The sequence below is a fragment of the Mustela lutreola genome, chromosome 15 (assembly GCF_030435805.1).
Source record: "Mustela lutreola isolate mMusLut2 chromosome 15, mMusLut2.pri, whole genome shotgun sequence".
Classification (NCBI taxonomy): domain Eukaryota; kingdom Metazoa; phylum Chordata; class Mammalia; order Carnivora; family Mustelidae; genus Mustela; species Mustela lutreola.
In genome coordinates, this window is record NC_081304.1 from 32,830,709 (window position 1) to 32,858,334 (window position 27,626).

General features: G+C 37.5%; 2 protein-coding genes across 12 annotated transcripts in view; both read left to right on the forward strand.

Moving 5' to 3' along the window:
• Positions 1 to 27,626, forward strand: part of RAD51C (RAD51 paralog C) — a 61,214-nt gene that overhangs the window by 27,733 nt on the left and 5,855 nt on the right. For 2 of the 11 annotated variants that reach the window (XM_059147713.1, XM_059147718.1), the window contains 4 exons: positions 2,465 to 2,531; positions 4,077 to 4,137; positions 11,597 to 11,657; positions 12,633 to 14,414. In XM_059147713.1, coding sequence (XP_059003696.1) covers positions 2,465 to 2,531; positions 4,077 to 4,137; positions 11,597 to 11,657; positions 12,633 to 12,737 — 294 coding nt within the window. In that variant the 3' untranslated portion in view covers positions 12,738 to 14,414. Of the gene's footprint in view, positions 1 to 2,464; positions 2,532 to 4,076; positions 4,138 to 11,596; positions 11,658 to 12,632; positions 14,415 to 22,799; positions 24,383 to 27,626 lie in introns of those variants that run through there. The other 9 variants (XR_009347842.1, XM_059147714.1, XR_009347843.1 and 6 more) reach the window with 9 other exon arrangements.
• Positions 4,152 to 10,745, forward strand: LOC131815775 (pancreatic progenitor cell differentiation and proliferation factor-like). Its single transcript, XM_059147720.1, has one exon. It carries the CDS (start codon positions 8,745 to 8,747, stop codon positions 9,111 to 9,113), a length of 369 nt encoding a protein of 122 aa, XP_059003703.1. The 5' UTR covers positions 4,152 to 8,744; the 3' UTR covers positions 9,114 to 10,745.

Here is a 27,626-nt window from a genome sequence, read left to right on the forward strand (position 1 = left end):
ATGAGCACTGAGTAATGTATAGAGTTGTTGTACTATATTGTACACCTGAACCCAGTATAACACTATGTTAACTAAACCGGAATTAAAATAAAAAAAAAAAGAAAAAAATTACTATCCCTCAAAACATGGAATCTTTTCTATAGGTCACTGTTTAATCCAAAAGAATTAGTACTATTTTTAGCCTTAAAAGCCATCCTTGAGTAAAGCAACACCTATTATTAGCAGACTAGTATAGTTATAATTTTCAGTCATTTGACCTGATTACTGGGTTTTATTTTTTACCATTCCTATATTTTCTTTATGATTTTAAATCTTTTCTCATAATTTTTGTCTGTTTCCTATAAAACCAGAAATGGTAATTGTATATTTGCCACTTTCCTAAAGATGTAAACATTGAGTTATTTATTAAGTATCTCACATTCTTTTGATTAAATATATTCTAGAGAGGCAACAGTGGTCGGAAAAAAATCAAAAATACCAGACTCAATCTTTCTTTTTTTTAAATTATTTTATTTTATTTTATTTTTAAAGATTTTATTTATTTTTCTTGACAGACAGAAATCACAAGTAGGCAGAGAGGCGGGCAGAGAGAGAGGGGGAAGCAGGCTCCCGTTGAGCAGAGAGCCCGATGCAGGGCTCGATCCCAGGACCCTGAGATCATGACCTGAGCCGAAGGCAGAGGCTTTAACCCACTGAGCCACCCAGGCGCCCCCAGACTCAATCTTTCTAAACTTCTGATTTCTCATGTGTTAAACTGGAATAATTATCTAAAAAAATATTAATAATATTACCTCATTCATAGAGTTATTGTGAAGACTAGATAAAATAATGAAAGTAAAGCACTTAGTATAGTTTCTGGCATATAGTAAGTACTCAGTAAATGTTTATCACCACTACTGATATTGCTGCTGTTAGTATGGTGGTTTTTTTTTCTTTTCTTTTCTTTCTTTTTTTTTTTTTTTTAAGATTTTATTTATTTATTTGACAGAAAGAGACACAGTGAGAGAGGGAACACAAGCAAGGGGAGTGGGAGAGGGAGAAGCAGGCTTCGCGCTGAGCAAGGAGCCTGATGTAGGCTTGATCCTAGAACACTGGGATCATGACCTGAGCCATCCAGGCACCCCTCTTTTTTTTTTTTTTTTTTTTTAAGGTTTTATTTATTTGACAGAGTACAAGCAGAAAGAGTAGCAGTCGGAAAGAGAGGGAGAAGCAGACTCCTCGCTGAGCTGGGACCCGAATATGGGGCTCGATCCCAGGACCTTGGGATCATGACCTGAGCCAAAGGCAGACGCTTAACCGACTGAGCGACCCAGGCGCCCTGGTTTCTATTGGCTTATCCAAAACTTAAATTTTGTTTATTTATTTATTTATTTTAAAGATTTTATTTATTTATTTGACAGACAGAGATCACAAGTAGTCAGAGAGGCAGGCAGGGAGAGAGAGGAGCCTGACTTGGGGCTCGATCCCAAGACCCTGGGATCATGACCTGTGCCAAAGGCAGAGGCTTTAACCCACTGAGCCACCCAGGCGCCCCTATTTATTTATTTTTAAAGATTTTATTTGTTTACTTGACAGAGCGTGCTCAAGGGAAACAGCAGGCAGAGGGAGAGGGAGAAGCAGGTGACATGGGACTCAATCCCAGGACCCTGAGATCATGACCTGAGCTAAAGGCAGATGTTTAACTGACTGAGTCACCTAGGCACCCATCCAAAACTTACATTTTTTGAAGTAAGGTTTTTCCAGTGCTCCCAGTTACGAAGTTATTATGTGGTCTCTTTACACTCTTGTGTATTTATTATCTGTAATATTTTTATTTTCCCATTTTCACAATTGCTCTTGTCTGTTAAAAATGATTATATTCAATGGAATCATGTTTTCAGATAACTTATAGGCAAATTTAAAAATTTATCAGAAATTGGGGCGCCTGGGTGGCTCAGTGGGTTAAGCCTCTACCTTTGGCTCAGATCATGATCCCAGGGGCCTGGGATGGAGTCCCGCATGGGGCTCTCTGCTCAGCAGGGAGCCTGCTTCTCTTCATCTCTCTCTCTGTCTGTCTCTCTGCCAATTTGTGATCTCTCTGTCAAATAAATAAAAAATCTTAAAAAAAAAAAATAAAAAAATAAAAAAAATAAAAATTTATCAGAAAAGTTTTCATTACCTAAATATATTTTTTTGGGGGCGCCTGGGTGGTTCAGTTGGTTTAGGGGCTGCCTTCAGCTCAGGTCATGATCCCAGGGTCCTGGGATGGAGCCCCGCATCAGGCTCTCTGCTCAGCGGAGAGCCTGCTTCTCTCTCTCCCTCTGCCTGCCACTCTGGTTACTTGTGCTCTCTCTCTCTGTCAATTAAATAAATAAAATCTAAATATTTTTTTCTTTAAGTTGTATTCAGAACACTAAAATCACAGAACTATTTCCTTGGTAATTTTGGGGAGAGATTCACCTAATTTTCTCACTCTTTTTTTTAGGTACTTTTAACTAATCAGATGACAACGAAGATTGATAGAAATCAGGCCTTGCTTGTTCCTGCATTGGGTGGGTAATCAGAGAAGCATTTTTATTAAGTTTTTTATTTATTTAAGTAATCTCCACAACCAATGTGGGGCTTGAACTCACGATCCCAAAATTAAGAATCACATGCTCTTTCAACAGAGCCACACAGATGCCCCAGATAAGCATTATTAACTTAGCACATTTTTTCTATCTCTTTCATGTGATGCTTGTTCAGTACTAGAAGTTCCATGAAAGCAGAGATTGTTTCTGATTATTTGGTGATAAGTCTTATTTCTTTGAAGATTTTATTTATTTATTTGACAGAGAGAGACACAGTGAGAGAGGGAAGACAAGCAGGGAGAATAGATGAGGGAGAAGCCGGCTTTCCACCAAGTAGGGAGCCCAATGCGGGACTCGATCCCAGGACCCTGGGAGCGTGACCTGAGCCGAAGGCAGAGGCTTTAACCCACTGAGCCACCCAGGCACCCCTTCAGAAAGTCTTAAGCAGGGCACCTGGGTGGCTCAGTGGGTTAAGCCGCTGCCTTCTGCTCAGGTCATGATCTCGTGTCCTGGGATCGAGTCCCGCATCGGGCTCTCTGCTCGGCAGGGAGCCTGCTTCCTCCTCTCTCTCTCTCTGCCTGCCTCTCTGCCTACTTGTGATCTCTCTCTGTCAAATAAATAAATAAAATCTTTAAAAAAAAAAAAAAGAAAGTCTTAAGCAGGAGGAAGGGTGAATCCATTTAAATACAGATCACACTACAGTAAACAGACTTATGACTTACTTTTTTAAAAAAAGATTTTATTTATTTATTTGACAGAGAGATCACAAGTAGGCAAAGAGGCAGGCAGAGAGAGGGGGGGAAGCACACTCCCCACTGAGCAGACACCCGATGTGGGGCTCATCCCAGGACCCTGAGATCATGACCTGAGCCGAAAAATGAGTCTTAACTCACTGAGCTACCCAGGCGCCCCCTTATGGTTCTTTCTAACTTCAGTCATGGTTTTGTTAGGACACAGTGCTTCAAGATTTTTCTTTTACTAAATTCTTCAAGAATATTCTGTCGAGGGCGCCTGGGTGGCTCAGTGGGTTAAAGCCTCTGCCTTCAGCTCAGGTCATGATCCCAGGGTCCTGGGATCGAGTCCCGCGTCGGGCTCTGTGCTCAGCAGGGAGCCTGCTTCCCTTCCTCTCTCTCTCTGCCTGCCTTTCTGCCCACTTGTGATCTCCATCTGTCAAATAAATAAATAAAAATCTTAAAAAAAAAAAAAAAGAATATTCTGTCGAAGTTTATGCTTTTCTTCTGGTAGCCAGCAATAGGTCTGATGATACAGAAGATTGACAAAATGTTGACTCAAACTATAAAGTTTTCTGAAAGCAAGTAAAGGATAATGATCTTCAGTATTTCCACGGCTAGGTAAAAATCTGTTAATCTCAGGATGTTACCCATGTGTACAAGGGTTTTGAAAGTGTAAGTATATTCTCATGTTAAATTAGGTAAAGTAAAACTCTTTTGGTCAGAGGCATTCTGAGAGACTTAATAACCTTGTCAGTAAGGCAATATACAGTTGTTCTGTTTTTGTTCCCACTAGGGGAAAGTTGGGGACATGCTGCTACAATACGGCTAATCTTTCATTGGGACCAAAAGCAAAGGTCAGTATAGAAACAAGTTAATTATTCTGAATATTGGGTTAATTACACTAAACATTTATATTTTCTTTGATCTACTGCAGTGGGTGAAATCTATAGTGTCTCATGAATGAAAGCTTTTGTTGCCTTGTCCTCTGTCACCTAGAGAAAACATAGAAACATGTTGTTAAACTGCACATTTAGCTAACATAGGAAATTCTTTGGAATATTTAAATGATGGGGTACACCTGAAATGAGTAGGTGGCCAAGGAATGCTACCTTCTAAAGCTCTTTGAAATCAAGTACCATTTATTAGCCTTGCAGAAGGAGGTGGGTACTCTGTGTTCCTAGAAGGGATTGAAAGAAGAATAAAATTAGGACAAAGGAAAACTTGTGAGGTTAGCTTTAGGACTAATTTATGTGGAAAATAGGATGGCTTTTCATAGTTGCTTAGTATATTTCTTGTACGAAATTGTGTCTATTTTTGTTTTCTTTTGTATTTTGCTATCCTACTTTTGTTACCCAGTTACTTACCTGCCTTTCACAAGTATTGTTCTTTAAAATAAAACTATGACAGCATGAAACCTTTGTATTTGTTTTTAAAGCTGCTGAGCAAGTGAACAAACCAGCTTTCATTTTCTTTAAAACAGGCAAATGAAAGCTGTGGAGTCTTTTATTCTACACTTCTAGAAATGTCAGATTTATGCCAGCCCCTCTGCTTTGAGATTAATTTGTATAACTGAAAGCAGTTGGTTTGGAAATACTGTAATGAAAGGAGGAAATTGAGAAAGCATGTGGGCAAAGATGGAAAAAAGGGTTACTTAAATATGTATCAGGTCTGGTCAGTGAAATTGTCTTAGTTTTTGCCTACATTTATTTTTGTTCTTCTCCAAACTGAAACAAAAAATCATGCCTGACCAAATTAGGTTTTCCTTACTCTGAGCTCATGCAGAATTTATTACACTTATATACATCTTTTGAAACCAATTCTTGTGGTTTATGTCTCTTTTAAAAATAACATTTCTGTGGGGCACCTAGGTCACTCAGTTGGTTGAGTGTCTGCCTTCAGCTTGGGTCATGGACCTGGGATCCTGGGATTAACCCCTGCATCAGGCTCTCCCTCTGTCTACTTATCTGCCTGCCTGTGCGCACTCTCTTTGGCAAATAAATAAATAAAATCTTAAAAAAAAAAAATTCCAAGGAGCTCAGGTACCTTTTTTTTTTTTTTTCCCGTAACACATAGTGCTTTACAATTAACTTCCATTCCCCAGTTCTGTAAATAAGTCATTTTATTCTGGATCACAAAAGGAATTCTTTCCTCAGCAACAAACCCTTTGGCAATAGTTCTCCAGATGAGAATCTTTTGAACATACTGCTTATACTTTCCCAGATTTAGGTTTTCTGTAAAGTGCATCCCACTGTATAAATGTTTTTAGGGATTCTCCTTGAATGAGTATATAGTAGCAGTCCACTCTTACTCTACTATTAAATATTCACTAATAGAGATACATCTAAAATACAAAAATATGAGCAAACCAAGATGTTTCATCTTTTAATGCATTCATCAGAAAACGTTTGCCTTTGTCAAATTCTAGAAGTTAGCTTTGGTTAAGGTACCCATGTGATCAGAAAATTAGGCTCATTTTTTAAGCATTAACCATTTTATGACTTTCAGCTTCTTACTCATCCTTTCCAAGAAATTGGAGAATGGTGTTGAATATTGAATTAGATAGTTGTTTTTTTTTTTTTTTAAGATTCTATTTATTTTTTTGAGAGAAGATGGAGTACAAGTGGGGAGGAGAGGGAGAGGCAAGCTCCCTGTGAACATGGAGCCTGATGTGGGGCTCCGTCCCAGGACCCCATGATCATGACCTGAGGTAAAGGCAGACACGTAATCAACACCCAAATTCCCTGAATTAGATGGATGTAGGGGATCTCTGTTCCCATAAGTTTTTTCTATATCCCAAACTATCATTTTAGGACTGCTTGCTTGTGATAGGTATTTCACTGGGCAGTTTATATATAATATTTCATATAATCCCTTTAATAACTCTTTGAAGGATCTATACCTACATGAGAAGACCAAGTCTGCCCAGAAAGATTAAGGGTAATTAATAGCTACCATTTATTGAAATTTTATTAACTGTCCTTTATTGTGTTAAGCAGTGTGTGTGTGTGTGTGTGTGTATTTAATTTTATTTTCCAAATAACTATGAAATAAGTAGTAATATCCACATTTTATAGCTGACTCTATAATAGTCTGTTTCTTTTACTGTAATTGCTTTTTCTACAATGTAATTACAGTATTATGTTGATTGCCAGCAAATCTGGAAGTATAGCTCTTATCTACCTTTTTAGGTAAAATCCTTTTCTCTAAACTGTTCCCCCCCCCCAAGCTGGGGATATATGATAAGTAATGTGCATACTTTATTATAATCAAAATAAGTTGACCTCATTTAATAGAATTAAATAGTTTTATTCTTCATTGTTTGAAACCAGTTATCTTAAAAAAAAAAAGAAACCAGTTATCTTTAAGTCATTAGAGTTGCATGAAATCTTGTATGTGTTCCGGAATTTAGTTTATCTTGAAAGGACAAAAATAGAAATTCACACTGGGGAAAAATAGTTATAAAAATGAAACTTCCAGTTTGAGCAGAAAACTAAAAATCTTGATTAGCCAAATTTATATTGAGAATTGAACCTTAGTGTCCTATATTATACTCCAGTCCCCATCTTTCACCAAAACACCTGACTTTTACCCTTTGACTAACAATGAAATGACATTCCAGCAGTTATTCAAATAAGTACTTTTGTCTCTGTCCTGTATATTGTGCGGGTTTTCCTCCAGTTAGCATATTCATGATAATACGAGGCTGAGATTGTTCAGAATTATATCATTCTTTTCCAAGAAGATCTGGTGATAGAGTGGAGTAATATATCAACACCCCCACACAGTGTTTCATATGTGTGCTCAGCTTTAGAGCACAAATTGTGCTTCTGTCTTATTTCTTCCTGACCCAAACTGTGTAGTTCAGCCATATGTTAAGCTTCATCTCAGCTGGGGCCATGAGCCAAGTGATTCTTTGGTTTAGTTTTTTGTTTAAAAAGATTTCTTGAGATGCAGATATGACATAAAATTATTTTATTTTTACTTAGGAATTTGAGGAAATTTTTCAACCTGAATTTTTAATGACCACTTGACTTTAGGATTTTTAATAAACACGTAAAAGCTTGAAAGCTTGTTTACTTTTTTTTTTTCTTCAAGATTTTATTTATTTGACAGAGAGAGAATAAGCACAAGTAGGGGAGCAGCAGGCAGAGGGAGAGGGAGAAGCAGGCTCCCTGCTGAGTTAGGAGCCCGGTGTGGGACTCGATCCCAGGATCCTGGGATCATGAGCCAAGCTAAAGGCAGACACCTAACAACTGAGCCAGCCAGATGCCCCAAAAACTTATTTATTTTTTAATAATTTTCTCAGAAAATTCAGATGTATTGGGTATCTTTTTGGATATATAGTGATATTATAAGGTGGTTTAGATACTAATTTTTCAGGTTAGCTAATTTTTGTTTTATTGAATCAGAGTGATGTTTTGTAATAAGGTAGGCTAAAATGAGCTATTCCTCTATTTTTCTGTTATATATATTTATTTTTTTAACTTTTATTTATTTAAAAAAATATTTTTTAAGTAATTTCAGCTTGAAGTGGAGCTCCTCCAACTTACAACTTGGAGATCAAGAGTCACATGTTCTACCAACTGAGCCAGCCAAGCGCCCCATTTTATCTGTTATATTTTGTATTAAAGATAGAATTAACACTAAAGCATTATAAAAATTTATAATCTCCATCCCTAACACAAGTATTCTTATATTACATATTACACAGCAGTTACTTCATTTTTGCCTACAGTTGCAATTATAGAATATATGACATTTTGGATTCTGTTGTTTTTGTCCAAAAGTATAAACCTAAAACAGTAAACTAATGGACTGTGATCTCTGATTGCTTCTCTGCTTTTTTTTTTTTTTAAGAGTTTATTTATTTATTTGACAGATATTACAACTAGGCAGAGAGACAGACCGGGGGGGCGTGGGGAAGCAGGCTCCCCGCTGAGCAGAGAGCTCGATGTGGGGCTCTATCCCAGGACCCTGGGATCATGACCTGAGCCAAAGGCAGAGGCTTTAACCCACTGAGCCACCCGGGCACCTGTTCTCTTTTTTTATTTTGAAGATTGATTTATTCATTTGAGAGAGAGAAAGTGAATGTGCACTAGGAGGGAAGGGCAGAGGGAGAAGGAGTGGAAGAGAGTCTCAACCAGGCTCAGCGCTCAGTGGGGCTTGAACCCAGGACCCTGAGATCATGACCTAAGCCAAAATCAAGAGTCAGATACTTAACAAATGGCACCACCAGGCACCGCTGATTGCTTCTCTTTTGAATTGTGTCTGAGCAGAGGGGCAGTTTCAAACTTTGAAGAGTAACATATAATGAACCAATGCGTCCTTCTGAATTGTCTTTGAAAACAAATCAGAAACTGCTCCTGCCTCTGTTGTGGAGCAGTCTTCCAGGATCCCTCTGCAAATGGGCTCTGTGGCCTAGTATCCTGATCCCTGCACCCATGATAATGTGTTGAGGCCCATGAGGGGTTACTGCCAAGGTTTCCACCAGCCCACAAGCGACTGCATGGCAGCCATCTCCTCCAGCAGCTCGCTTGTGGCCACCTGTTACCAGTGTGTCCTGGGTTCCACTTCTGGTAACATCTCCTGTGCAAGTGCAGCCATCCCTCGCCACCCTGGTCTTGCCAAGGCTGATTCAGGTTATTGGTGGGCAAGGTTCTTTTTTGGGAAGTCCACTCTCCCATTCATGGCTATAGTGTTGGAGTCTCCAGAAGGTTCAGAATCTCCTCAGGCCTCCAGTAGCATAATCACCTGTGACTCAGCTCTGGAAGCCTTGAGGAAGCAGCCTCGTGGCCAGCCTGGAAAAGCCAACACTGGGCCCCAATCCTGAGTAGCCATACCAGCCACCAGGCTCATTGAGAAGGTGCTAGGCTCATCAGAGTTCTTCTCCTTCCCTCCCATAAACTAGGCAGTCTACAGCAAGCAGAAGCAGTGGGTTCTTTTATATCAGAACAGCAAAACACCAAAAGGGAATTTGAGAGAACCCTACTGTTTACTGTCCAAGCCACACTCAAGCCTTCCTGACACCCTGTAACCATGTGCCTTGAACCAAGTAGAAAACAAACTCCAAGCAGCCAGTAAAAATAAATCAGCATTACATTGTATGTAAGAAGGTGATTCTTTTAGCTCTGAGAGTTTATGATTTTTCTCTAAGTTAGAATCTGCATTTTGTGCAGTTACATAATTGTTTTTTGTGGTAGGGAGAGGGACATGGTATGTTTTTTTTGTTTGTTTGTTTTTGTTTTTTTCATTTAAATTCAATTAGCCATGATATAGTACATCATTAGTTTCAGATGTAGTGTTCAACAATCCATCAGTTGCATATAACACCCAGTGCTCCTCACGTATGTCAGTTTTTTAAAATTGATAAATTGTGGGGTGCCTGGCTGGCTTAGTCAGTAGATCATGCAACTCTTGATCTTGGGGCTGTGAGTTCAAGCGCCAGGTTGGGTATAGAGCCTACTTTAAAACACTTTTTAAAAATTAAACTGTAGTAAATTATACATATGATAAAATGTTTTGTTGTTTAAGTGTACAGTTTAGTGACATGAAGTACATTCACATTATTGTGCAGTCGTCACCACCATCCATCTCCTGAACTTTTTCATCTTCCCCAACTGAAACTGCTTCCATTAAACACTAACTGCTATTCTTCCCTCCCCCGGTCTATGGCAACCACCATTCTACCTTCTATGAATTTGAGTACTCTAAGCACCTCATGTAAGTGGAGTGATGCAATATTTATCCTGTTGTGCCTGGCATTTTTTCACTTAGCATAGTTTTCAATGTTCACTGTACATCGTGACAAGAACTTTCTTTTCCAAGACTAAATAAGATCCCATTATATGTAAAAACTACATTTTGTTTATCCATCTGTCAGACATTTAGGTTGCTTCTGTCTTTTGGCTATTGTGAATAAGTTATATCAGTTTTAGAGTAATTTTGAAAAGCACTTAAAAAGCTTTTGCTTAGGTGGCACCTGAGTGGTTCAGTCAGTTAAGCACCCAACTCGTGGTTTCAGCTCAGGTCCTGATCTCAGGGTTGTGGGATTGAGCTCCACAATCCCTGTGGGGCTCTGTGCTCTGTCTGGCTCTGTGCTCAGTTCAGAGGTTGCTTCTCCCCCTGCTCTCTCTCCCTCTCTCTCTCTCTCTCAAATAAGATATACAAATAAAAATCTTTTTTAAAAAAGTTTTTTGCAGGACGCCTGGGTGACTCAGTTGGTTAAGTGGCTGCCTTCAGCTCAGGTCATGATCCCAGCGTCCTGGGATCGAGTCCCGCATCAGGCTCCTTGCTCGCAGGGAGCCTGCTTCTCCCTCTGCCACTCTCTGCCTGTGCTCACTCTCTCTCTCTCTGACAAATAAATAAATAAAATCTTAAAAAAAAAAAAAAAGGTTTTTTTTGCATAGGCCATCTTGCTGGCTGAGTCTGTAGAGTATAAGCCTCTTGATCTTGGGGACATGAGTTCGAGCCCCATGTTGGACATAGAGATTACTTAATTTAAAAAATTTTTAAAAAATAATTTAATAAAATTTTTTGCTTATATTTGTTGCTTTTACAATATTTGAGCAAGTTTAATAAGAGCTTAGAATTTTATATCTAACTACTTTCAGCTTTCAATTTTATATTACTTTGTAGAGAACACAATAAGATTCTACCTAAACAGACCTTGTTCTGTCATGAAGATGATTCTCTGGATATAATCATTTTGAACGAATCTGTCTTCCTTGCTTATTTGTATTAGTATGATATATGACTATGTACTCCTCATTTATATCCCAAGAAATTGTCTAATACTTCTGTCGTGACAAGTAACACAATTACTGTATAAAGTTGGAAAAACAAACAAACAAAAATAATCTTTATCTTGTAGTAACAACTTTTTGATTGTAGTCTTCTAGTAATTTTTCTATATATGTTGATTTACATACTCATAAATGTGGGCTCACACAGCGTAACTTTTACTTAATATATTATTAACATTTTCTTATATTGTTAAATTTTTTTTCCATATCTTCTGCAGCATCAATAGTATTTTGTCATGTAGAAATTTATTTGAATTACTCATTGGACATTTAGGTTGCTTTAAAATTCCACTTATATAAACAACTCTTGTTATTATATGTAATAATTATTATATGCATACATATAGTTATTGATTAAAGGAATCTTTTTGATATTTCTTTGCTTTCTGTGTCCTTAGGGAAGGAAACAATAGAATTGTAGTGAAAAATTTTAAATGTAAATTATTATATCAGTCATTTGAACTAACTAAGATCATGTGTTTGTGTATATTTATTCTTTTTCTCTAAGCAGGTTGGCAACATTGTACAAATCACCAAGCCAGAAGGAATCTACAGTACTGTTTCAAATCACAGTCAGTATTATTTGATTAGAGTGGGGTTTTGGTGTTGGTGGGCAGTAATTATCTGAAGAGAGCATTTACAAATTGCTTCTGTTAACTTCTGTAGGCAGCAAGCATATTTGAGGACAGCTTTCGATGCTTAGAACATTATCCTCAAAATAGTATATATACAGAATATTCCGGTGACAATTGTACTGAAATTTATTCTTAAGAACAGAGGAAATACTTATTTGTAGACTAGTGTGTTCCATGCCATATGTAATGTCAGGATATTAAAAATTTTTAAAGTGAAAGTTGTTAAAGATTTTCCAAGAAAAAATACTAACATTACCCATTTTAGTCTGTAGATATTATAGCTCTGTCATAGCCACCAAATATATCCTGCTTTAAAATGTTAATTTTCCTATAATTTAAAATCATAGAACACACTTTTTTGGCTGAAATATGCATATTTATCAGTAGTATTGAGCCAGATATATTCTTGGCATCTCATTTTTAAGACAAAAACAGAAATAAAAAGAAATTCTGAAACTGAATTATCAATTCAGTCTTTGTACTGCTTAGGTGCATTTAAAGTATCCTAATTGGAAAACTAAATTTTGAGTATTTAATTATGAAAATAAATTTGTAAAGCACCTAAGTAATTAGTACATGTTACTTCCTTTTACTCTTCAATAGAGTCACTATAAAGTTCATTAAGATTTTCTTTTGGAGTGTATTTTTATAATGCACTGTTACTTCCGTGTGTGTATGTATAAACAATATATAAATAAATAAGTACAGATATAAAATACTCTAGATCTGAAATACTCTAGTACAGCTTTGGCTTGGACACCAATTCAAGAGGTTTAACCTCTGCATTCGCAGTGCTTCATAACTTCTGTCTCAAGAATAAAGCTCTTTTATCAATAACTTAAAAATATTTCGAAAACCAATTGTTATTTTAGATGTTCTTAAACCATACTTGTATATTTTTTCATCTTCTAGCCTCAGGGATTTAGAGATGCTGTTGTATCTTCTTTGCAAACAGAAGGTTCACTGAATTTCCGGAAACGGTCACGAGAATCAGAAGAACAGGAATCCAAAGACTAGTCTTAAAGTATACATATGTGTTGATGCTGTGAGATGTAATATATACAAGTAGTAGACTCTTTATTTTAAAATATAAACACATACTGTGGCATATATGAATCAAGAGCATATGAAGTGAATGTGAAAAACATTAAATGAGTATGATTCTCTGAATTTTTCTAAAGCAGTTCTACAATTATATTTTGCCCTGTTTTCACTTTTAGTAACAGCAGAGATAATGCAGGTATTGTATTTTTGCAAGTGTGGAAAGCTGATCTCATGTAGCCAATCTGAATTTACCATTCAGATTGTTTTTGCCTTTTTCTTTGCTAGTTGCCGAGAAAATCCTAGGAAGAAAAGGTTTGTTTTTCTTTGTTTTTTTTCACATTCCTATTGGGTTTTTCTCTTTAAATGTAGATTTTTTTTTTTTTAAAGATTTTATATATTTGAGAGAGAGAGAGTGAGAGAGGGTACACAAGCAAGGGGTAGTGGGAGAGGGAGAAGCTGGCTTCCCTTGGAGCAGGAAGTTCTGGGCTAGATCCCAGGACCCTGGGATCTTGACCTGAGCCAAAGGCAGACACTTAACAACTGAGCCACCCAACTGTCCCTAAATGTAGTTTTGATAATTCTTAAAAATGACCTGGTTGTGAGCCATCTCTTAGTTGACATCATGGCCGCCCTCAGACCTTTGGTGAACCCCAATACCGTTAAAAAGAGAATCAAGAAGTTCATCCAGCACCAGGCAGACTGATATATCAAAATTAAGCACAATGGCGAAAACCCAGAGTCATTGACAATAGGGTGCACAGAAGCGAGGGCTAGATCTTGATGCCCAAAACTGGTTACAGGAGCAACAAGAAAACAAAGCACATGCTGCCCAGTGGTTTCTCAAGTTCCTGGTCCACAGTGTCAAGGAGCTTGAAGTGCTGCTGATGTGTAGCAAATCTTACTGTGTGGAGATTGCTCACAGTATATCCTCCAAGAACCACAAAGCCACTGGAAAGAGCAATCCTGCTGGCCATCAGAGTCACCAGTCCCAATGCCAGGCTGCGCAGCGAAGAAAAAGAATAGACAGTTTATGTGCATGTCGTATTTGTGTTCATAAAACTACAAAAAAAGAAAAAGGCTTGTTTTTAGTATTATAAAGAAAAGCCAGCACCATGAGTCAGCATATTATTGTATTTAGTTTTAATGGTAGGATACAAATTTTAGTAGTGACCCCCATCCTAATTTAGTGACCCTAATCCCCAAATCCTAAGCCATTTATTTATTTTTTATGTTACTTTATGTTAAGGGAAGGACTTGGAGCTGTTACCTTATCTAGAAATTGTCTAGAATGTTCATCTTCCAGAATACTCAAGTTGATAATTATTTATTTCTACATTTTGGAAACATGGTGTGATCCATTCTAGAATTCTAGATGTATTGACATTTTCCTTTGAATATTCTTAAAACTTGGAATAAATTAAGAATTTGGATTCTTGAGTAGTTTTAAAATTATCTAAAAATATTTTGGCACCTGATTCTTCTTAGTATTTCTCCATTCATTCACAAAATTTACTGTGGTTTTCAGTGGAAGAAAATTATTTAAATAATTCAATATCATATACTATGACAACCATGTTCTCCAGATTTAGTGATACTTGGTATTTCCAGTCCCAGACTGACCATTAAATGAATAAAATTTTAAAAATATAATGATTCTGTAATTGATTATATATAGAATAACCATAGTTTTCCAGGACTTTTTTTTTTTTTTTAAAGATTTTATTTATTTGTCAGAGAAAGAGCACGCAAGCACAGGCAGAGAGAGTGGCAGGCAGAGTCAGAGGGAGAAGCAGGCTCCCTGCGGAGCAAGGGGACTCGATCCCAGGAGGCCGGGATCATGACCTGAGCCGAAGGCAGCTGCTTAACCAACTGAGCCACCCAGGCGTCCCTTCCAGGACTTTTTTGAGAATGAAGTTAGACACTGCTAACAGTTACAGCAGGAGAGTGGACATAAATCAGGGCCATCCCAGGCAAATCAGGTATTTGGTCATCCAATTATATAAAACTAATTTCAAATTACTACTTTAGTGAAGAATGACTGGTTGTAATTATTTTTGAGGTCTTTAAGGCATATATTTTTATTATCAATGCAGGCATTATTTTAAAAATTACCCATCATTTTATATTCTCTCTGCTCAGATCATAAAATCAAGAGAGTGAGGGGGTTATAAGTGATAAATACCAGTGTTTCTAGGCTTCAGAACTATAGAAATCTCATAAAGCATCATAACACTACTTTAAAGAACTATAGGACCCAGAATATAGATAAAGCCAAGTGTATTTCTTTTTGTTTGCAATTCTTTTTAGGTAAACTATATAAAATAGCCTTTCAGGGCATCTGGTGGTTTAGTTGGTTAAGCATCTGCCTTCGGCTCAGATCATGATCCCTGGGTCTCAGGATCAATCGGCCTGTATTTCAGCACTCCACTCAGTGGGGAGTCTACCTCTCCCTCTCGCCTTTCCCTTTTCCTCCTACCCTCTCTCAAATACATAAAATCTTTAAAATAGCCTTTCAAAGTTGTTACTATTGCTAAGAAGATCATTATTTTCCTGGTTATACACTTAAATCTTAGTCTGCTTGGGCTGCAATAACAAAATATCATAAATTTAAGCAACAACATTTTCGAACAGTGTTAGAGACTGGAAGTCCCAGATCATTGTGCCAGCATGGTGTGGTTCCAATGAAGCTTGTAGATGGCCGTCTACTTATTCTGTGCTCACAAGGCCTTTCCTTGGTGAATGTGCATGGAGAGAGATCTTTCTTCATCTTCTTAAAAAGCCACCAGTCCTATCAGATTAGGACTTCACCTTTATGACTTCATTTAACATTAGTTATCTTCTAAAAGCCCTATCTCCAAATACAGTCACACTGAAGTTTTAGAGCTTTAACATGAATTTTGGGAAGAGAATGCAGTCTGTAGAAATTCAGGAAATTTGGGGGCACCTGGGTAGCTCAGCCAGTTAGGTGTCTGCATTCAGCTTGGGTCATGATCTCAGGGTCCTGGGATCAAGCCCCATGTCAGGCTCTCTGCTCAGTGGGGAATCTTCTGCTCCCTCTGCTTCTCTCCCTTCTCATGCTCTCTCTCTCAGATAAAGAAATAAAAATCTTTTAAAAAATTGTTGGGGCGCCTGGGTGGCTCAGTGGGTTAAGCCGCTGCCTTCGGCTCAGGTCATGATCTCAGGGTCCTGGGATCGAGTCCTGCATCGGGCTCTCTGCTCAGCAGGGAGCCTGCTTCCTCCTCTCTCTCTCTCTCTCTCTGCCTGCCTCTCTGCCTATTTGTGATCTCTCTCTGTCAAATAAAAAAAAAAAAAAAAGAAAAAATCTTTAAAAAAAAAAAAATTGTTACTTGCTTTTTAAAGAGCCAAATATATATCCTCTTGTGCTCTTCATAATTTTTTATGATCATTTTTAATGGTTGTGCATAATTTTAAATTTCTTTTTGGAGTTTGTTATTACTATATTTTTTAGTGTTATAAACAGTGCTTTTAATAAGCATAGAAGTTCCTTTTTAAAAGAAATGGAAATGGAAATTATATTAATTTTCCATTGTTTTGGTAAAAAAATTACCACAGATTTAGTAGCTTAAAAGAACACACATTTATTATCTTACGGTTCTGGAGTCTGAAATCAGTTTCACAGGGCTAAAATCAAGGCGTCAGCAAGCCTGCATTCCTTCTGTAGGGTGTAGGGAAAATCCATTTTCTTGCCATTTCTAGCTTCTAGAAGCTGCCTGCATTCTTTGGCTCATAGCCCATCTTCAAAGTCAGAGTGTAGCATCTTCCAGTCTCTCTCTGTTTCCAGTCTGATTCAATTGCCTTTTTCCAAATCTGTTTCCTGCCTTCCTTTTATAAGGACACTTGTGATTACACTTAGGGCTCATTCAGAATATCCCTATCTCAAGGCTGTTACTCACATCTGCAGAGTCCCTTTTGGCATGTAAATTAGCATTCACGAATTCCAGGATTAGGTTGTAAATGTTTGGGGGAACCCATTATTCAGCCCCTCAATTCATGTGGTAACATAATTCAAGACATAATGGTCTTTTTGTGACAAATATACACATTAAAGTTTGCAAAGCACTGGGACAGACTTGTTGACATTTTTAACTGTATTCATAGGTGGTCATTCCCATTTATGAAAGTGAAAGGGAAAAAAAGGATACAAAGAGAAATGATAGTTCCTTAGCTTTTTGAAAGTTTTATTTTTCAAGGACTGTTTTTTTTTTCTTTTTAAGATTTTATTTATTTGACAGAGGTCACAAATAGGCAGAAAAGCCGGCAGAGAGAGAGGGGGAAAGCAGGCTCCCTGCTGAGCAGAGAGCCCAATGTGGGGGCTTGATGACTTAATCCCAGAACCCTGGGATCATGACCAGAGCCAAAGGCAGAGGCCACCCAGTTGCCCCTGTTCTTTCTTAATTATAAAATATACGTAGTATAAATTGTAAGTATAAATCTTCCTGCCAGTCTCTTCTGTTTCAACTCATGATGTGACCTCATGCTACAAGTAAATCAATTAAAACCTCACCTCCGGGGCGCCTGGGTGGCTCAGTGGGTTGGGCTGCTGCCTTCGGCTCAGGTCGTGATCTCGGATCTGGGATCGAGTCCCGCATCGGGCTCTCTGCTCGGCAGGGAGCCTCCTCTCTCTCTGCCTGCCTCTCTGCCTACTTGTGATCTCTCTCTGTCAAATAAATAAATAAAATCTTTAAAAAAGGGGGGGGGCGCCTGAGTGGCTCAGTGGGTTAGGCCTCTGTCTTTGGCTCAGGTCATGATCCCAGGGTCCTGGGATCGAGCCCCGCATCGGGCTCTCTGCTTGGCAAGGAGCCTACTTCCTCCTCTCTCTCTCTCTGCCTGCCTCTCTGCCTACTTGTGATCTCTCTGTCAAATAAATAAAGAAAATCTTTTTTTTTTTTAATAAAGATTTTTATTTATTTATTTGACAGATAGAGATCACAAGTAGGCAGAGAGGCAGGCAGAGAGAGAGGAGGAAGCAGGCTCCCCGCTGAGCAGAGAGCCCGATGTGGGGCTCGATCCCAGGACCCTGGGATCATGACCTGAGCCGAAAGCAGAGGCTTTAACCCACTGAGCCACCCAGGTGCCCCTAAATAAAGAAAATCTTTAAAAAAAAAAAAAAAAAAACTCACCTCCTGGCTAACCAGTGATTGCATGCATCTTTCATTTTGTGGTTAGGCAATGTGGTAAATCCAAAAGATGTATATTGGCTTTCAATGCTTTTCATGCCACTGCTCTGATCACCCTTTCTGGTAATTCTTTTATACACACAGTTACATTTGCATACACACAAAAAACATTTATTTCCACAATATTTGTTATGTTTTGCCATATATGTCCATGTTTTGGACATATATGTCCAAATATATTGGACATATATGTCCAATATATTTATAGTATATATACTATATATAGTATATATATTATATATTGGACATATATGTCCAAATATATATTGGACAATATATGTCCATGTTTTGCCATGCTCTGGCCATAGTTAGTACAACACAGGCCATTAATATTCTACTTTAAATGTTACTCATTCTGGGAAGAATAAACAAATAGTAGCAATTCAGAATTGCTCTGCTCTGAGAAGCATTTTCCATGTTAATGCACTTGGAAAATAAGTTTGATTTCAAAAAAGTTAATAAAGGTATAAACTATAATAAGGTATAGAATTAAAAGCTCGGGGCACCTGCGTGGCTCAGTGAGTTAAGCCTCTGCCTTCACCTCAGGTCATGATCTCAGAGTCCTGGGATCAAGCCCCGCATCAGGCTCTCTGCTCAGTGGGGAGCCTGCTTCCCCTCTCTCTGCCTGCCTCTCTGCCTATTTGTGATTTCTCTCTCTGTCGAATAAATGAATAAAATATTAAAAAAAAAAAAAAGAAAAGTTTGGACAACCTAATTCAGGATTTTTGTTTTGTTTTATTTTCAGGATAGAAGCTTAACATTTCAGTCCAGTGATTGCTAGAGGGAACCTTAGAGATAGTCCCACCAGTATCTTTAATGCATAAATTATAATTTTTCAAACAGGCGAGTAGTTTTTTATAAACTGATTCCTTACTGGTTTTACACACCATTTATCTTTTTTTTTTTTTTTTTTAAGATTTTATTTGTTTATTAGAGCGAGAGAACACAAGTAGGGGAGTGGCAGAGGGAGAGGGAGAAGCAGGCTCTCCACTAAGAAGGCACATGCTTAACTGGCTGAGCCACACAGGTGCCCCGCAATTTATCCTTTTTTGAAGACTTTTTTTCCCAGAGTATTATAATTTTTTTCCCAGGGTATTATATTTTTAATTTGAATTTGGGGGGATATGTAACTTAAAATATTCATATAGTGCCTTGTGATTTTTTTTTTAAGATTTTATTTATTTATTTATTTATTTGACAGAGACAGAAATCATAAGTGGGCAGAGAGAAAAGGAAGCAGGCTCCCTGCTGAGCAGAGAGCTGGATGCGGGACTCGATCCCAGGACTCTGGGATCATGACCTGAGCCGAAAGCAGAGAGGCTTTAACCCACTGAGCCATCCAGGCGCCGCTGCCTTGTGATTTTCAAACACTTTTATATTATTTAATTTCATCCTTCTAGCAACTCTGTAAGATAGATGGGATAGGCTGGCATGTCTGTTTTCATTCCTTCTATCCATCCATTCATCAAAAGTATAAGATGCACACATTTAACAACTACTTGTTGAATGAATATTTCAAATAAGACTTAGAATAAATTCTGTTTTTCCAATGGTCTGATAAGAATACCACTTGTCATGCATAGGTTGATGTTATTACTGTGAAATATATATAATTTAATAATGGTGTTGAAATTTTTGCTTGATTCTTTATTACTATTATTTTTTTAAGTAAACTCTATGCCCAATGTAAGGCTTGAATTCATGACCCTAAGATTGAATCATGTGCTCTACCAACTGAGCAAGCCATGTGCCCTAAAGTATTTTTTTACTTTTAAAAATTGTAATAAAATAGATACAAAATTTGCTATTTTAACCATTCTTAAATATATAATTCAGTGTTGTATAGTTATCACCACCTTTTTAAAAAAGATTTTATTTACTTGACAGCACAAATTGGGAGTGGCAGTTGGAGGGAGAGGGAAAAGAGAAGCAGGCTGCCCACTGAGCAGGGAGCCTGATGTGTGGGGTTCAATCTCGGGACCCTGGGATCATACCTGATCTGAAGGCAGATGCTTAACCAACTGAGCCATTCCTATCACCACTATTTCGAAAACTTTTTTCATCACCCAAACAGAAACTCTGCATCCTTGAAGCAATAATTTTCCATTCTGTGCACTGTCTCCTGCCCATCAAACTCCTGGTAATCTCTAATCTGTTTCTACAAAAGCACCTATTGTATGTGTTTTGTGTAAGTGGAATCATGCAACATTTTTCCTTTTGTGCCTGGTTTAATTCACTTATGTTTTTCAAGGTTCATCCATGGTATAGCCTGTATAAGAACTTCATTTTTATGGCTGAACAATATTCCATTACAAGTATATACTACATTTTGTTTATTCATTCATCTCTTGATGAACTTTTTTTTTTTTTTTAAGATTGATTTATTTGAGAGAGAGAGAGAAAGCATGTGCGCACATGAAGGGAGAGCCAGAGGGAGAGGAAGAGAAGGAGACTCCACTGAGTTTGGAGCATGCAGGTTTTGATCCTATGACCCAGAGATCATGACCTGAGCCGCAATCAAGAGTTGGATGCTCAACTGACTGAGCCATCCAGGTGCCCCTCATTTGGGTTGTTTCTAATAATGTCTGGCTTACAAATTTATGCGAGTAAAACTTTTTGTTTCCTGAAACTTTTATTGTTTATGAAATTTAGGACAGTAGATTTGTCATTGGAATATTTTCTAACTGTTCCTACTAGCTTAAATTTTAACCCTAATAAATTTACTTGCATTTCTTAGATTAGCTATTTTTATTTTCTAATTACTGTATTTTTTTGTTGATAATGTACCTACTAAAATGTTTACATCTAGTTATCAGATTATAATGTGGCAGAAAAAACTAAGACTATAGAGTCAGAAGACCTGCATTGTAATTTCAGCTAAGACATTAATAAGCCATGTCAATTTTGGCCCCTTTATTTTATCATGTCTTTCTCTTATTTATAAAACAGTATGGGACTAAATGATTGCTAAATTCATTGTTGGGAAAAAAAAAATTCATTGTTCGAAATTTTGTGGTTTCTGCTTTTGTAAAGGTTTTTTTTTTTTAAAGATTTAATTTATTTATTTGTCAGAGAGAAAGAGAAACAGAGCACAAACAGGGGGAGCGGCAGGCAGAGGGAGAAGCAGGCTCTCTGCTAAGCAGGGAGCCCGATGCAGGACTCAATCCCAGGACCCTGGAATCATGACCTGAGTTGAAGGTTAGATGCTTAATTGATCGAGCCACCCAGGCATTCCTGTAAAGGCATTATTAAATATTCAGTTTAAGTGAGCAATACTAAAAAATAGGGAAAAGAGTGACATTTACACATTTTTCATTTTCAAAATCAATAATACTAGAGATTTTATTCCAATACATTACATTTCAGTTTTGAGACATAATGTTGAAATGTTCTATTGCTTTAAAAAAAAACATTGAGTTGCAGAAGAGAGGCTGGCTGTTCATAATATGTATTTTTAGTTAACGTCAGTGCCTAAATTTACTGTTACTGTTAAAAATTTACAGAACATTTTGCTCCCTCAGAACTGATTTTGGCATAAAACATGTTGACAAGATTTCGTGTATTTCAACCACATTATAATCCTTTGTCTGTTTTCAGATTTAGTTCATCATTGACATTGGCCTTTCTGTGCTTCAGCTATCCATTTGATTCTCACTATGCATTTGGCTCTCCTTATGTGTAGTAAGATGTGAGATTTTAAATATACCATTACTCTGGGGGCGCCTGGGTGGCTCAGTGGGGTGAGCTGCTGCCTTCGGCTTGGGTCATGATCTTGGGGTCCTGGGATCGAGTCCCGCATCGGGCTCTCTGCTCAGCGGGGAGCCTGCTTCCCTCTCTCTTTCTCTGCCTGCCTCTCCGTCTACTTGTGATTTCTCTCTGTCAAATAAATAAATAAAATCTTTAAAAATAAATAAATAAATAAATATACCATTACTCTGATAATGATTTTATGTGTAGCCAATTTTATGAGAATATAAAAAGTTGGGTTCTCAGAAATATCTAAGAACTCATGGAAATAAGTCTTACCTATTTCAAAATTTAAAAATCAATGTAGATTAAAGACAAGCAAAGCAGCAAAGAGAATCTGTATTAAGAAGTCATATAAGCAAAAGCGAAGAAAAAGGCATAATTGGTTATGTAACTTATAATCTAATGAGTTTTTTCTTCGAGAGAAAAAATGTTCTTCTCGTCTTTCTTTTTTATTTGTTTTTCAGTTAATTTTTAAAAAGTAATATTTGCACAAGATTTTAAATTCAGTGAAAAGTAATTCTTCTTTCCTCCCCTGTCCCTTAGTCACTCAGTTCATTTTTAGGAGGAAACCATGATTACTAGTTTTTTGTGTGACCTTCCACAGCTATTCCATGTATCTAAAATACATTTTTTCTTTATCACTCAAATTTATACCTTATTGATTTATCAGTACACATAGAATTTTCTCAATGAAAAAATTGATGTGTGATATTCCCTTGTACAAATATACTATTGTTTAATCATTCTTTTATTGATGGATATTTAGGTTGATCAGATTTTTTATGAAGAGATAAGGAATTGGTGAGAGTGCATTTAAAATTTTGATAAATGTTACCCAGATTATCCTTCACAGAGACTTAATTTATATCCCTACCAATGATGTTTGAGAGTAATTGTTTTCCACACCCTGACAACACAATATTTTCTCTTTTTTTGTCAGTTTGATTTATAGAAATGACATCTCATACTGTGATACTACATTTTCTTATCTTTTTGTGTTGTTTTGTAATTTTGTTGTTCTGGTAAGTGAGGTTGGACATCTTTTGTTTCACTTTCAAGTTACTTTTTTTTTTTTGCTTTTTTTAAGTAAGCTCTGTACATAACATGTTATGGGGTTTGAATTCAAGATCCTGAGATCAAAAGTTGTGTGCTCTATCAACCAAGCCAGCCAGGTACGCCCATTTACCCTATTTCTTTTTCTATGAAGTGGCTGTTCATATTTTTTTGTCCATTTTTCTGTTGAGTGGTTGGTCTTATTAATTTATAAGAGTTCTTAACATCTTAAGGAAGGCATTAGGCCTGTATTCCCTGTATTTTCCCCAGTTTTTCTAACTTTTTGCCTTATAAAAGTATGATTTTTATATAGCCAATCTTTCACCATTATTTTGTTTCTGAGTGTTGTCTTCTATTTAGAACTTCCCACTCCATGATTATTAAATGCTCCCATTTTTACAAAAAGTTTTATGTTTAAATCTTTCCATTTGGAATTTATTTATGTTAGCTGTGGCCTTGGGTCTTGAATTTGACAGAGGTTCTCTGGTTATGGGGAATTAAGTGATATCTTAGAAGGCAGTTTTATGAAAAATGCAAATTTATTCTAATGTCAACCAAACTCTAAAGGCAAATTCTGTGGAGGACAATTATTAGAATATACTAGCAGTTTGGTTAATGAATTTTTCTTTGTGAATTGTAAGGTTTCTTTATATTTATTTATGTATATATGTATGTATGTACAAACACTCTATACCCAGTGTGAGGCTCACGAATCTGAAATAGAGAATCACATGAACTACTACAGAGCCAGCCATGTGCCCCTTCATTCATTCATTTGTTCATTTATTAAAAGATTTATTTATTTATTTGAGAGAGAGAGAATGGGGAGGGAGGGAGAAAGAGAGAAACAGACTCTTTGTTGAGCACAAAGTCTGATGTGGGGCTTGATCTCATGACATTGAGATCATGACCCAAGCCCAAAGCAGGAGTCAGATGCTTGGGGCATCTGGGTGGCTCAGTGAGTTAAATGGCTGCCTTTGGCTCAGGTCATGATCCCAGAGTCCTGGGATCGAGCCCTGCATTGGGCTCCCTGCTCAGCAGAGAGCCTGCTTCTCCCTCTCCCTCTGTCTGCCACTCTGCCTCCTTGTGCGCTTTCTCTGTCTCTCTGTCAAATAAATAAAAATCTTAAAAGAGAAATGTGGGGCGCCTTGATGACTCAGTCATTAGGTATCTGTCTTCAGCTCAGGTCATGATCTCAGGGTCCTGGGATTGAGCCCCACTTTGGGCTCTCTGCTCAGCGGGGAGCCTTCTCCCTCTCCCACTACCCAGGGACCCCGATTCACTTATTTTTAAAAGTTTTTTTTCATGGGTAAGATGTTAGATTCGAAAATGGTAGATAAGGAATTATTTCAAATTGATGAAAAGGAGGATATTGGTAAGTAAGTAAGTAATTCAGTCATGTTTTTTCTTCTCAGCTCGACATTGGTATAATCAGCCATCAACCTGACTTCACTTACATGTGTAATATGTAATCTTACTTACATGTGTAATATTTCAGACTTAGCCCCTCAAACACCCCCAGTTTCATTCAAACCAAATATTGAAGATATTTGATTTCTTTCATATCCTCAATCCCACATCCCATATTAGCAAGTCCTGTCATTTATACACAAAATATGTCTTTTTTTTTTTTTTTTTTTTTAATAGTTATTCTTTTTTTTTTTTTTTTTTTTTTTTTTTTTTTTAAAGATTTTATTTATTTATTTGACAGAGAGAAATCACAAGTAGATGGAGAGGCAGGCAGAGAGAGAGAGGAAAGCAGGCTCCCTGCTGAGCAGAGAGCCCGATGCGGGACTCGATCCCAGGACTCTGAGATCATGACCTGAGCTGAAGGCAGCGGCTTAACCCACTGAGCCACCCAGGCGCCCCAAAATATGTCTTAAATATAGTCATTTTCCTCACATGGATAACTGCAGTAACCTCCCAACTTTCTCCCTACTTTTACTTATCTCCCCTATAATCTATTTCTATGGTAGCAGCCAAAGGGATCTTTTAGAAAGATAATATATACCAGCTTATGTTACTTCCCTACTTAAAACTCTCCAGTGGCTTACTGTTGTACTTGGAATAAAAGCCAAACTCTTCACTGATGCTCTAAATGATCTGACTTTTTTTTTCCTTTCCATGCTCATATGATACTATCCATTCCACTTTGGTTCCTGTGTTTCAGTTACATGGAACTTTGTTCCTCGAGCATACACAAGTTCATTCTTTTTATTTTTTTTTTTTAAAGATTTTATTTTATTTATTTGTCAGAGAGAGAGCGAGTGAGAGTAAGCACAGGCAGACAGAGTGGAAGGCAGAGTCAGAGGGAGAAGCAGGCTCCCTGCTGAACAAGGAGCCCGATGTGGGACTCGATCCCATGACGCTGGGATGATGACCTGAGCTGAAGGCAGCTGCTTAACCAACTGAGCCACCCAGGCGTCCCCACAAGTTCATTCTTGATTTAGAATCTTTATACCAGCTTTTCTGGGTTTCCATGTGGTTCACTCCTTGTCTTTCATGTTTAGTTCAGACTTTATCGCCCTGAAGAGGCCTTTCCTGAGCATCCTACACAATGTTGACCTCTTTTCTTTTGCTACTGTCGTAATAATCTAATTTTATTCATTGCATTTATCACTATCTGAAGGCATTATTTATTAACGTATTATTGAACTCTCCCACTGGACTATAAGCCCCATGAAAGCTGGGATCTTAATCACTAGGACGGTATCCCTGGCACACAACTGGCTTTCAGATATTTAATGAAAATGGAAGTGCAACATTTATAAACTTGGTTATGCTTTCAAGGCTGCCTTGAGTTGCTTAATTTAGATAAAGAACACTATAGAGGAAGAAGCACTTTATGAATTTACTAAAAACCGGACCTCTCAGCATTCCTTTCCTTTTTTTTTAAAGGGTTTTATTTTTAAAAATTTTTTTAAAAGATTTTATTTATTTATTTGAGAGAGAGAGAGAGCATGAGCAAGGAGAAGGTCAAAGGGAGCAGCAGACTCCCCATGGAGCTGGGACCCTGATGCGGACTCAATCCTGGGATTCCAGGATCATGACCTGAGTCGAAGGCAGTCATCCAACCAACTGAGCCACCCAGGCATCCCATTCCTTTCCTTTTCTAACCTGGCTTTTATATTCACGTTCACTACTTTACCGAAGTTATATTCTCCAAAGTTCAATAAAATTGATGGAGTTGTAGGCCTTTTCCCCTTACAGTCCTCATCTTTTAAGCAACATTTAACATTTTGAAACTCTCTTCCCTTGGCATCTCATCCTCTGCCTGAATTGGAGACCCCTTTAATATACACTCATATGGTGTTTTTTGATAATCAACATACATGTTCCCTTCTTAATATACGTGCTGCTGAAGTGAGCACATGTCTCCTACTTAATAGCTCCCCATTTTCCTTTTGTACAGTTGTGTTTCCCATTCTTCAATTTATGCAGTCTTAGTGGGACTGTAAATTCTGGTGTCGTTGCCCCCTCATTAGTGAAGGGTAGGCAGGGAACTCAAGCCAAGTCAATCATGCTCCTGCCTCTCTACTCCTTGAAACTTGAGTGGAAGACCCAAAACTAGGAAAAAAATGATTGAAATGCATATATCTTAGGGGCGCCTGGGTGGCTCAGTGGGTTAAAGCCTCTGCCTTCGGCTCGGGTCATGATCCCAGGGTCCTGGGATCGAGCCCCGCATCGGGCTCTCTGCTCAGCGGGGAGCCTGCTTCCTCCTCTCTCTCTACCTGCCTCTCTGCCTACTTGTGATCTCTGTCAAATAAATAAATAAAATCTTTAAAAAAATGCTTATCTTAGCAGCGATGGCTGGATAAGATAGTTGAAGTGACTATATTTCTCCTACTTTATTAGCTCTCCCATAAATTTTTTCTTTGTTTAAATCAGCCCAAATTGGCTTCTGTTTATTATGAAAGAATACCTAAAATGTCCACTTTTCCTTCCGACCTTGGGAGAATTAACCTAGTTTACTCATTGTTACCTACCTCCCCTTGGGTAACCACCAGTTTGTTCTCCACTTCTCTTAATTTTAGAACTTTCTCAAAGGTCTACTCTCATAACGACTTCATATCTAGTCAGTTGCCAAATTATTACTTCTATAAGAGATATACTTAGTGTCAGCGAGTTTTGCTCCAAGAACTTGGAATTTAGAGAAATAAATTTGCTCTCAGAATTATACTATGAAATCTTGAAGAGTCTTACTAATTGTAGCTCACATTTATTGTATGATTGCTGCATGCCGGGGACTATGCTAAGTCCTTTACATGTATTATTTTAAAGTAACCCATTTAATAACTTTTAGGGGTAAGTATTTTTATCCTCAGGTAAGTTTCATCTATTAGTATTCTTCAGTTTTAAATAATGGAAACTTACTGGCAATTTAAACCAAAAAGAACTTATTGTAAAAACATTTTTTTAAAAAAGCACGGAAATGGTAGGAAGGTAGAAGAAATCAGCTTGGAAATGCATAATCTGGTTAATTTCAGAGTGTCAGACAGCAAGGACCATGAGAATGGTAGGAGTCCAATGAATGAACTATCACCCTTCTTCTATCCTTATTTCTTGCTCAACATTTAAAGTCTGGGGAGAGAGTATCTTTTGACCTAACTTAGATCAGTGTCTGACTCCAGAATGTGATAGAATCTGGGAGAACTCACTAGAATTATCTTTGGCTTGTGTAAGAGGAGGCCAGAAATTCTATCCAAACTACATAAAACGGAGGAGAGGTAACTCCCTCAAAGAGAGTGGATGCTGCTAGGAAAATGTTATAATTGCTGGGTGACCAAAAACAAGGAATATACATTGTAAATTACAACTTGCTCAAAGTAGGAAACAGCCTATCAGAAATTCAAAAGAAGTC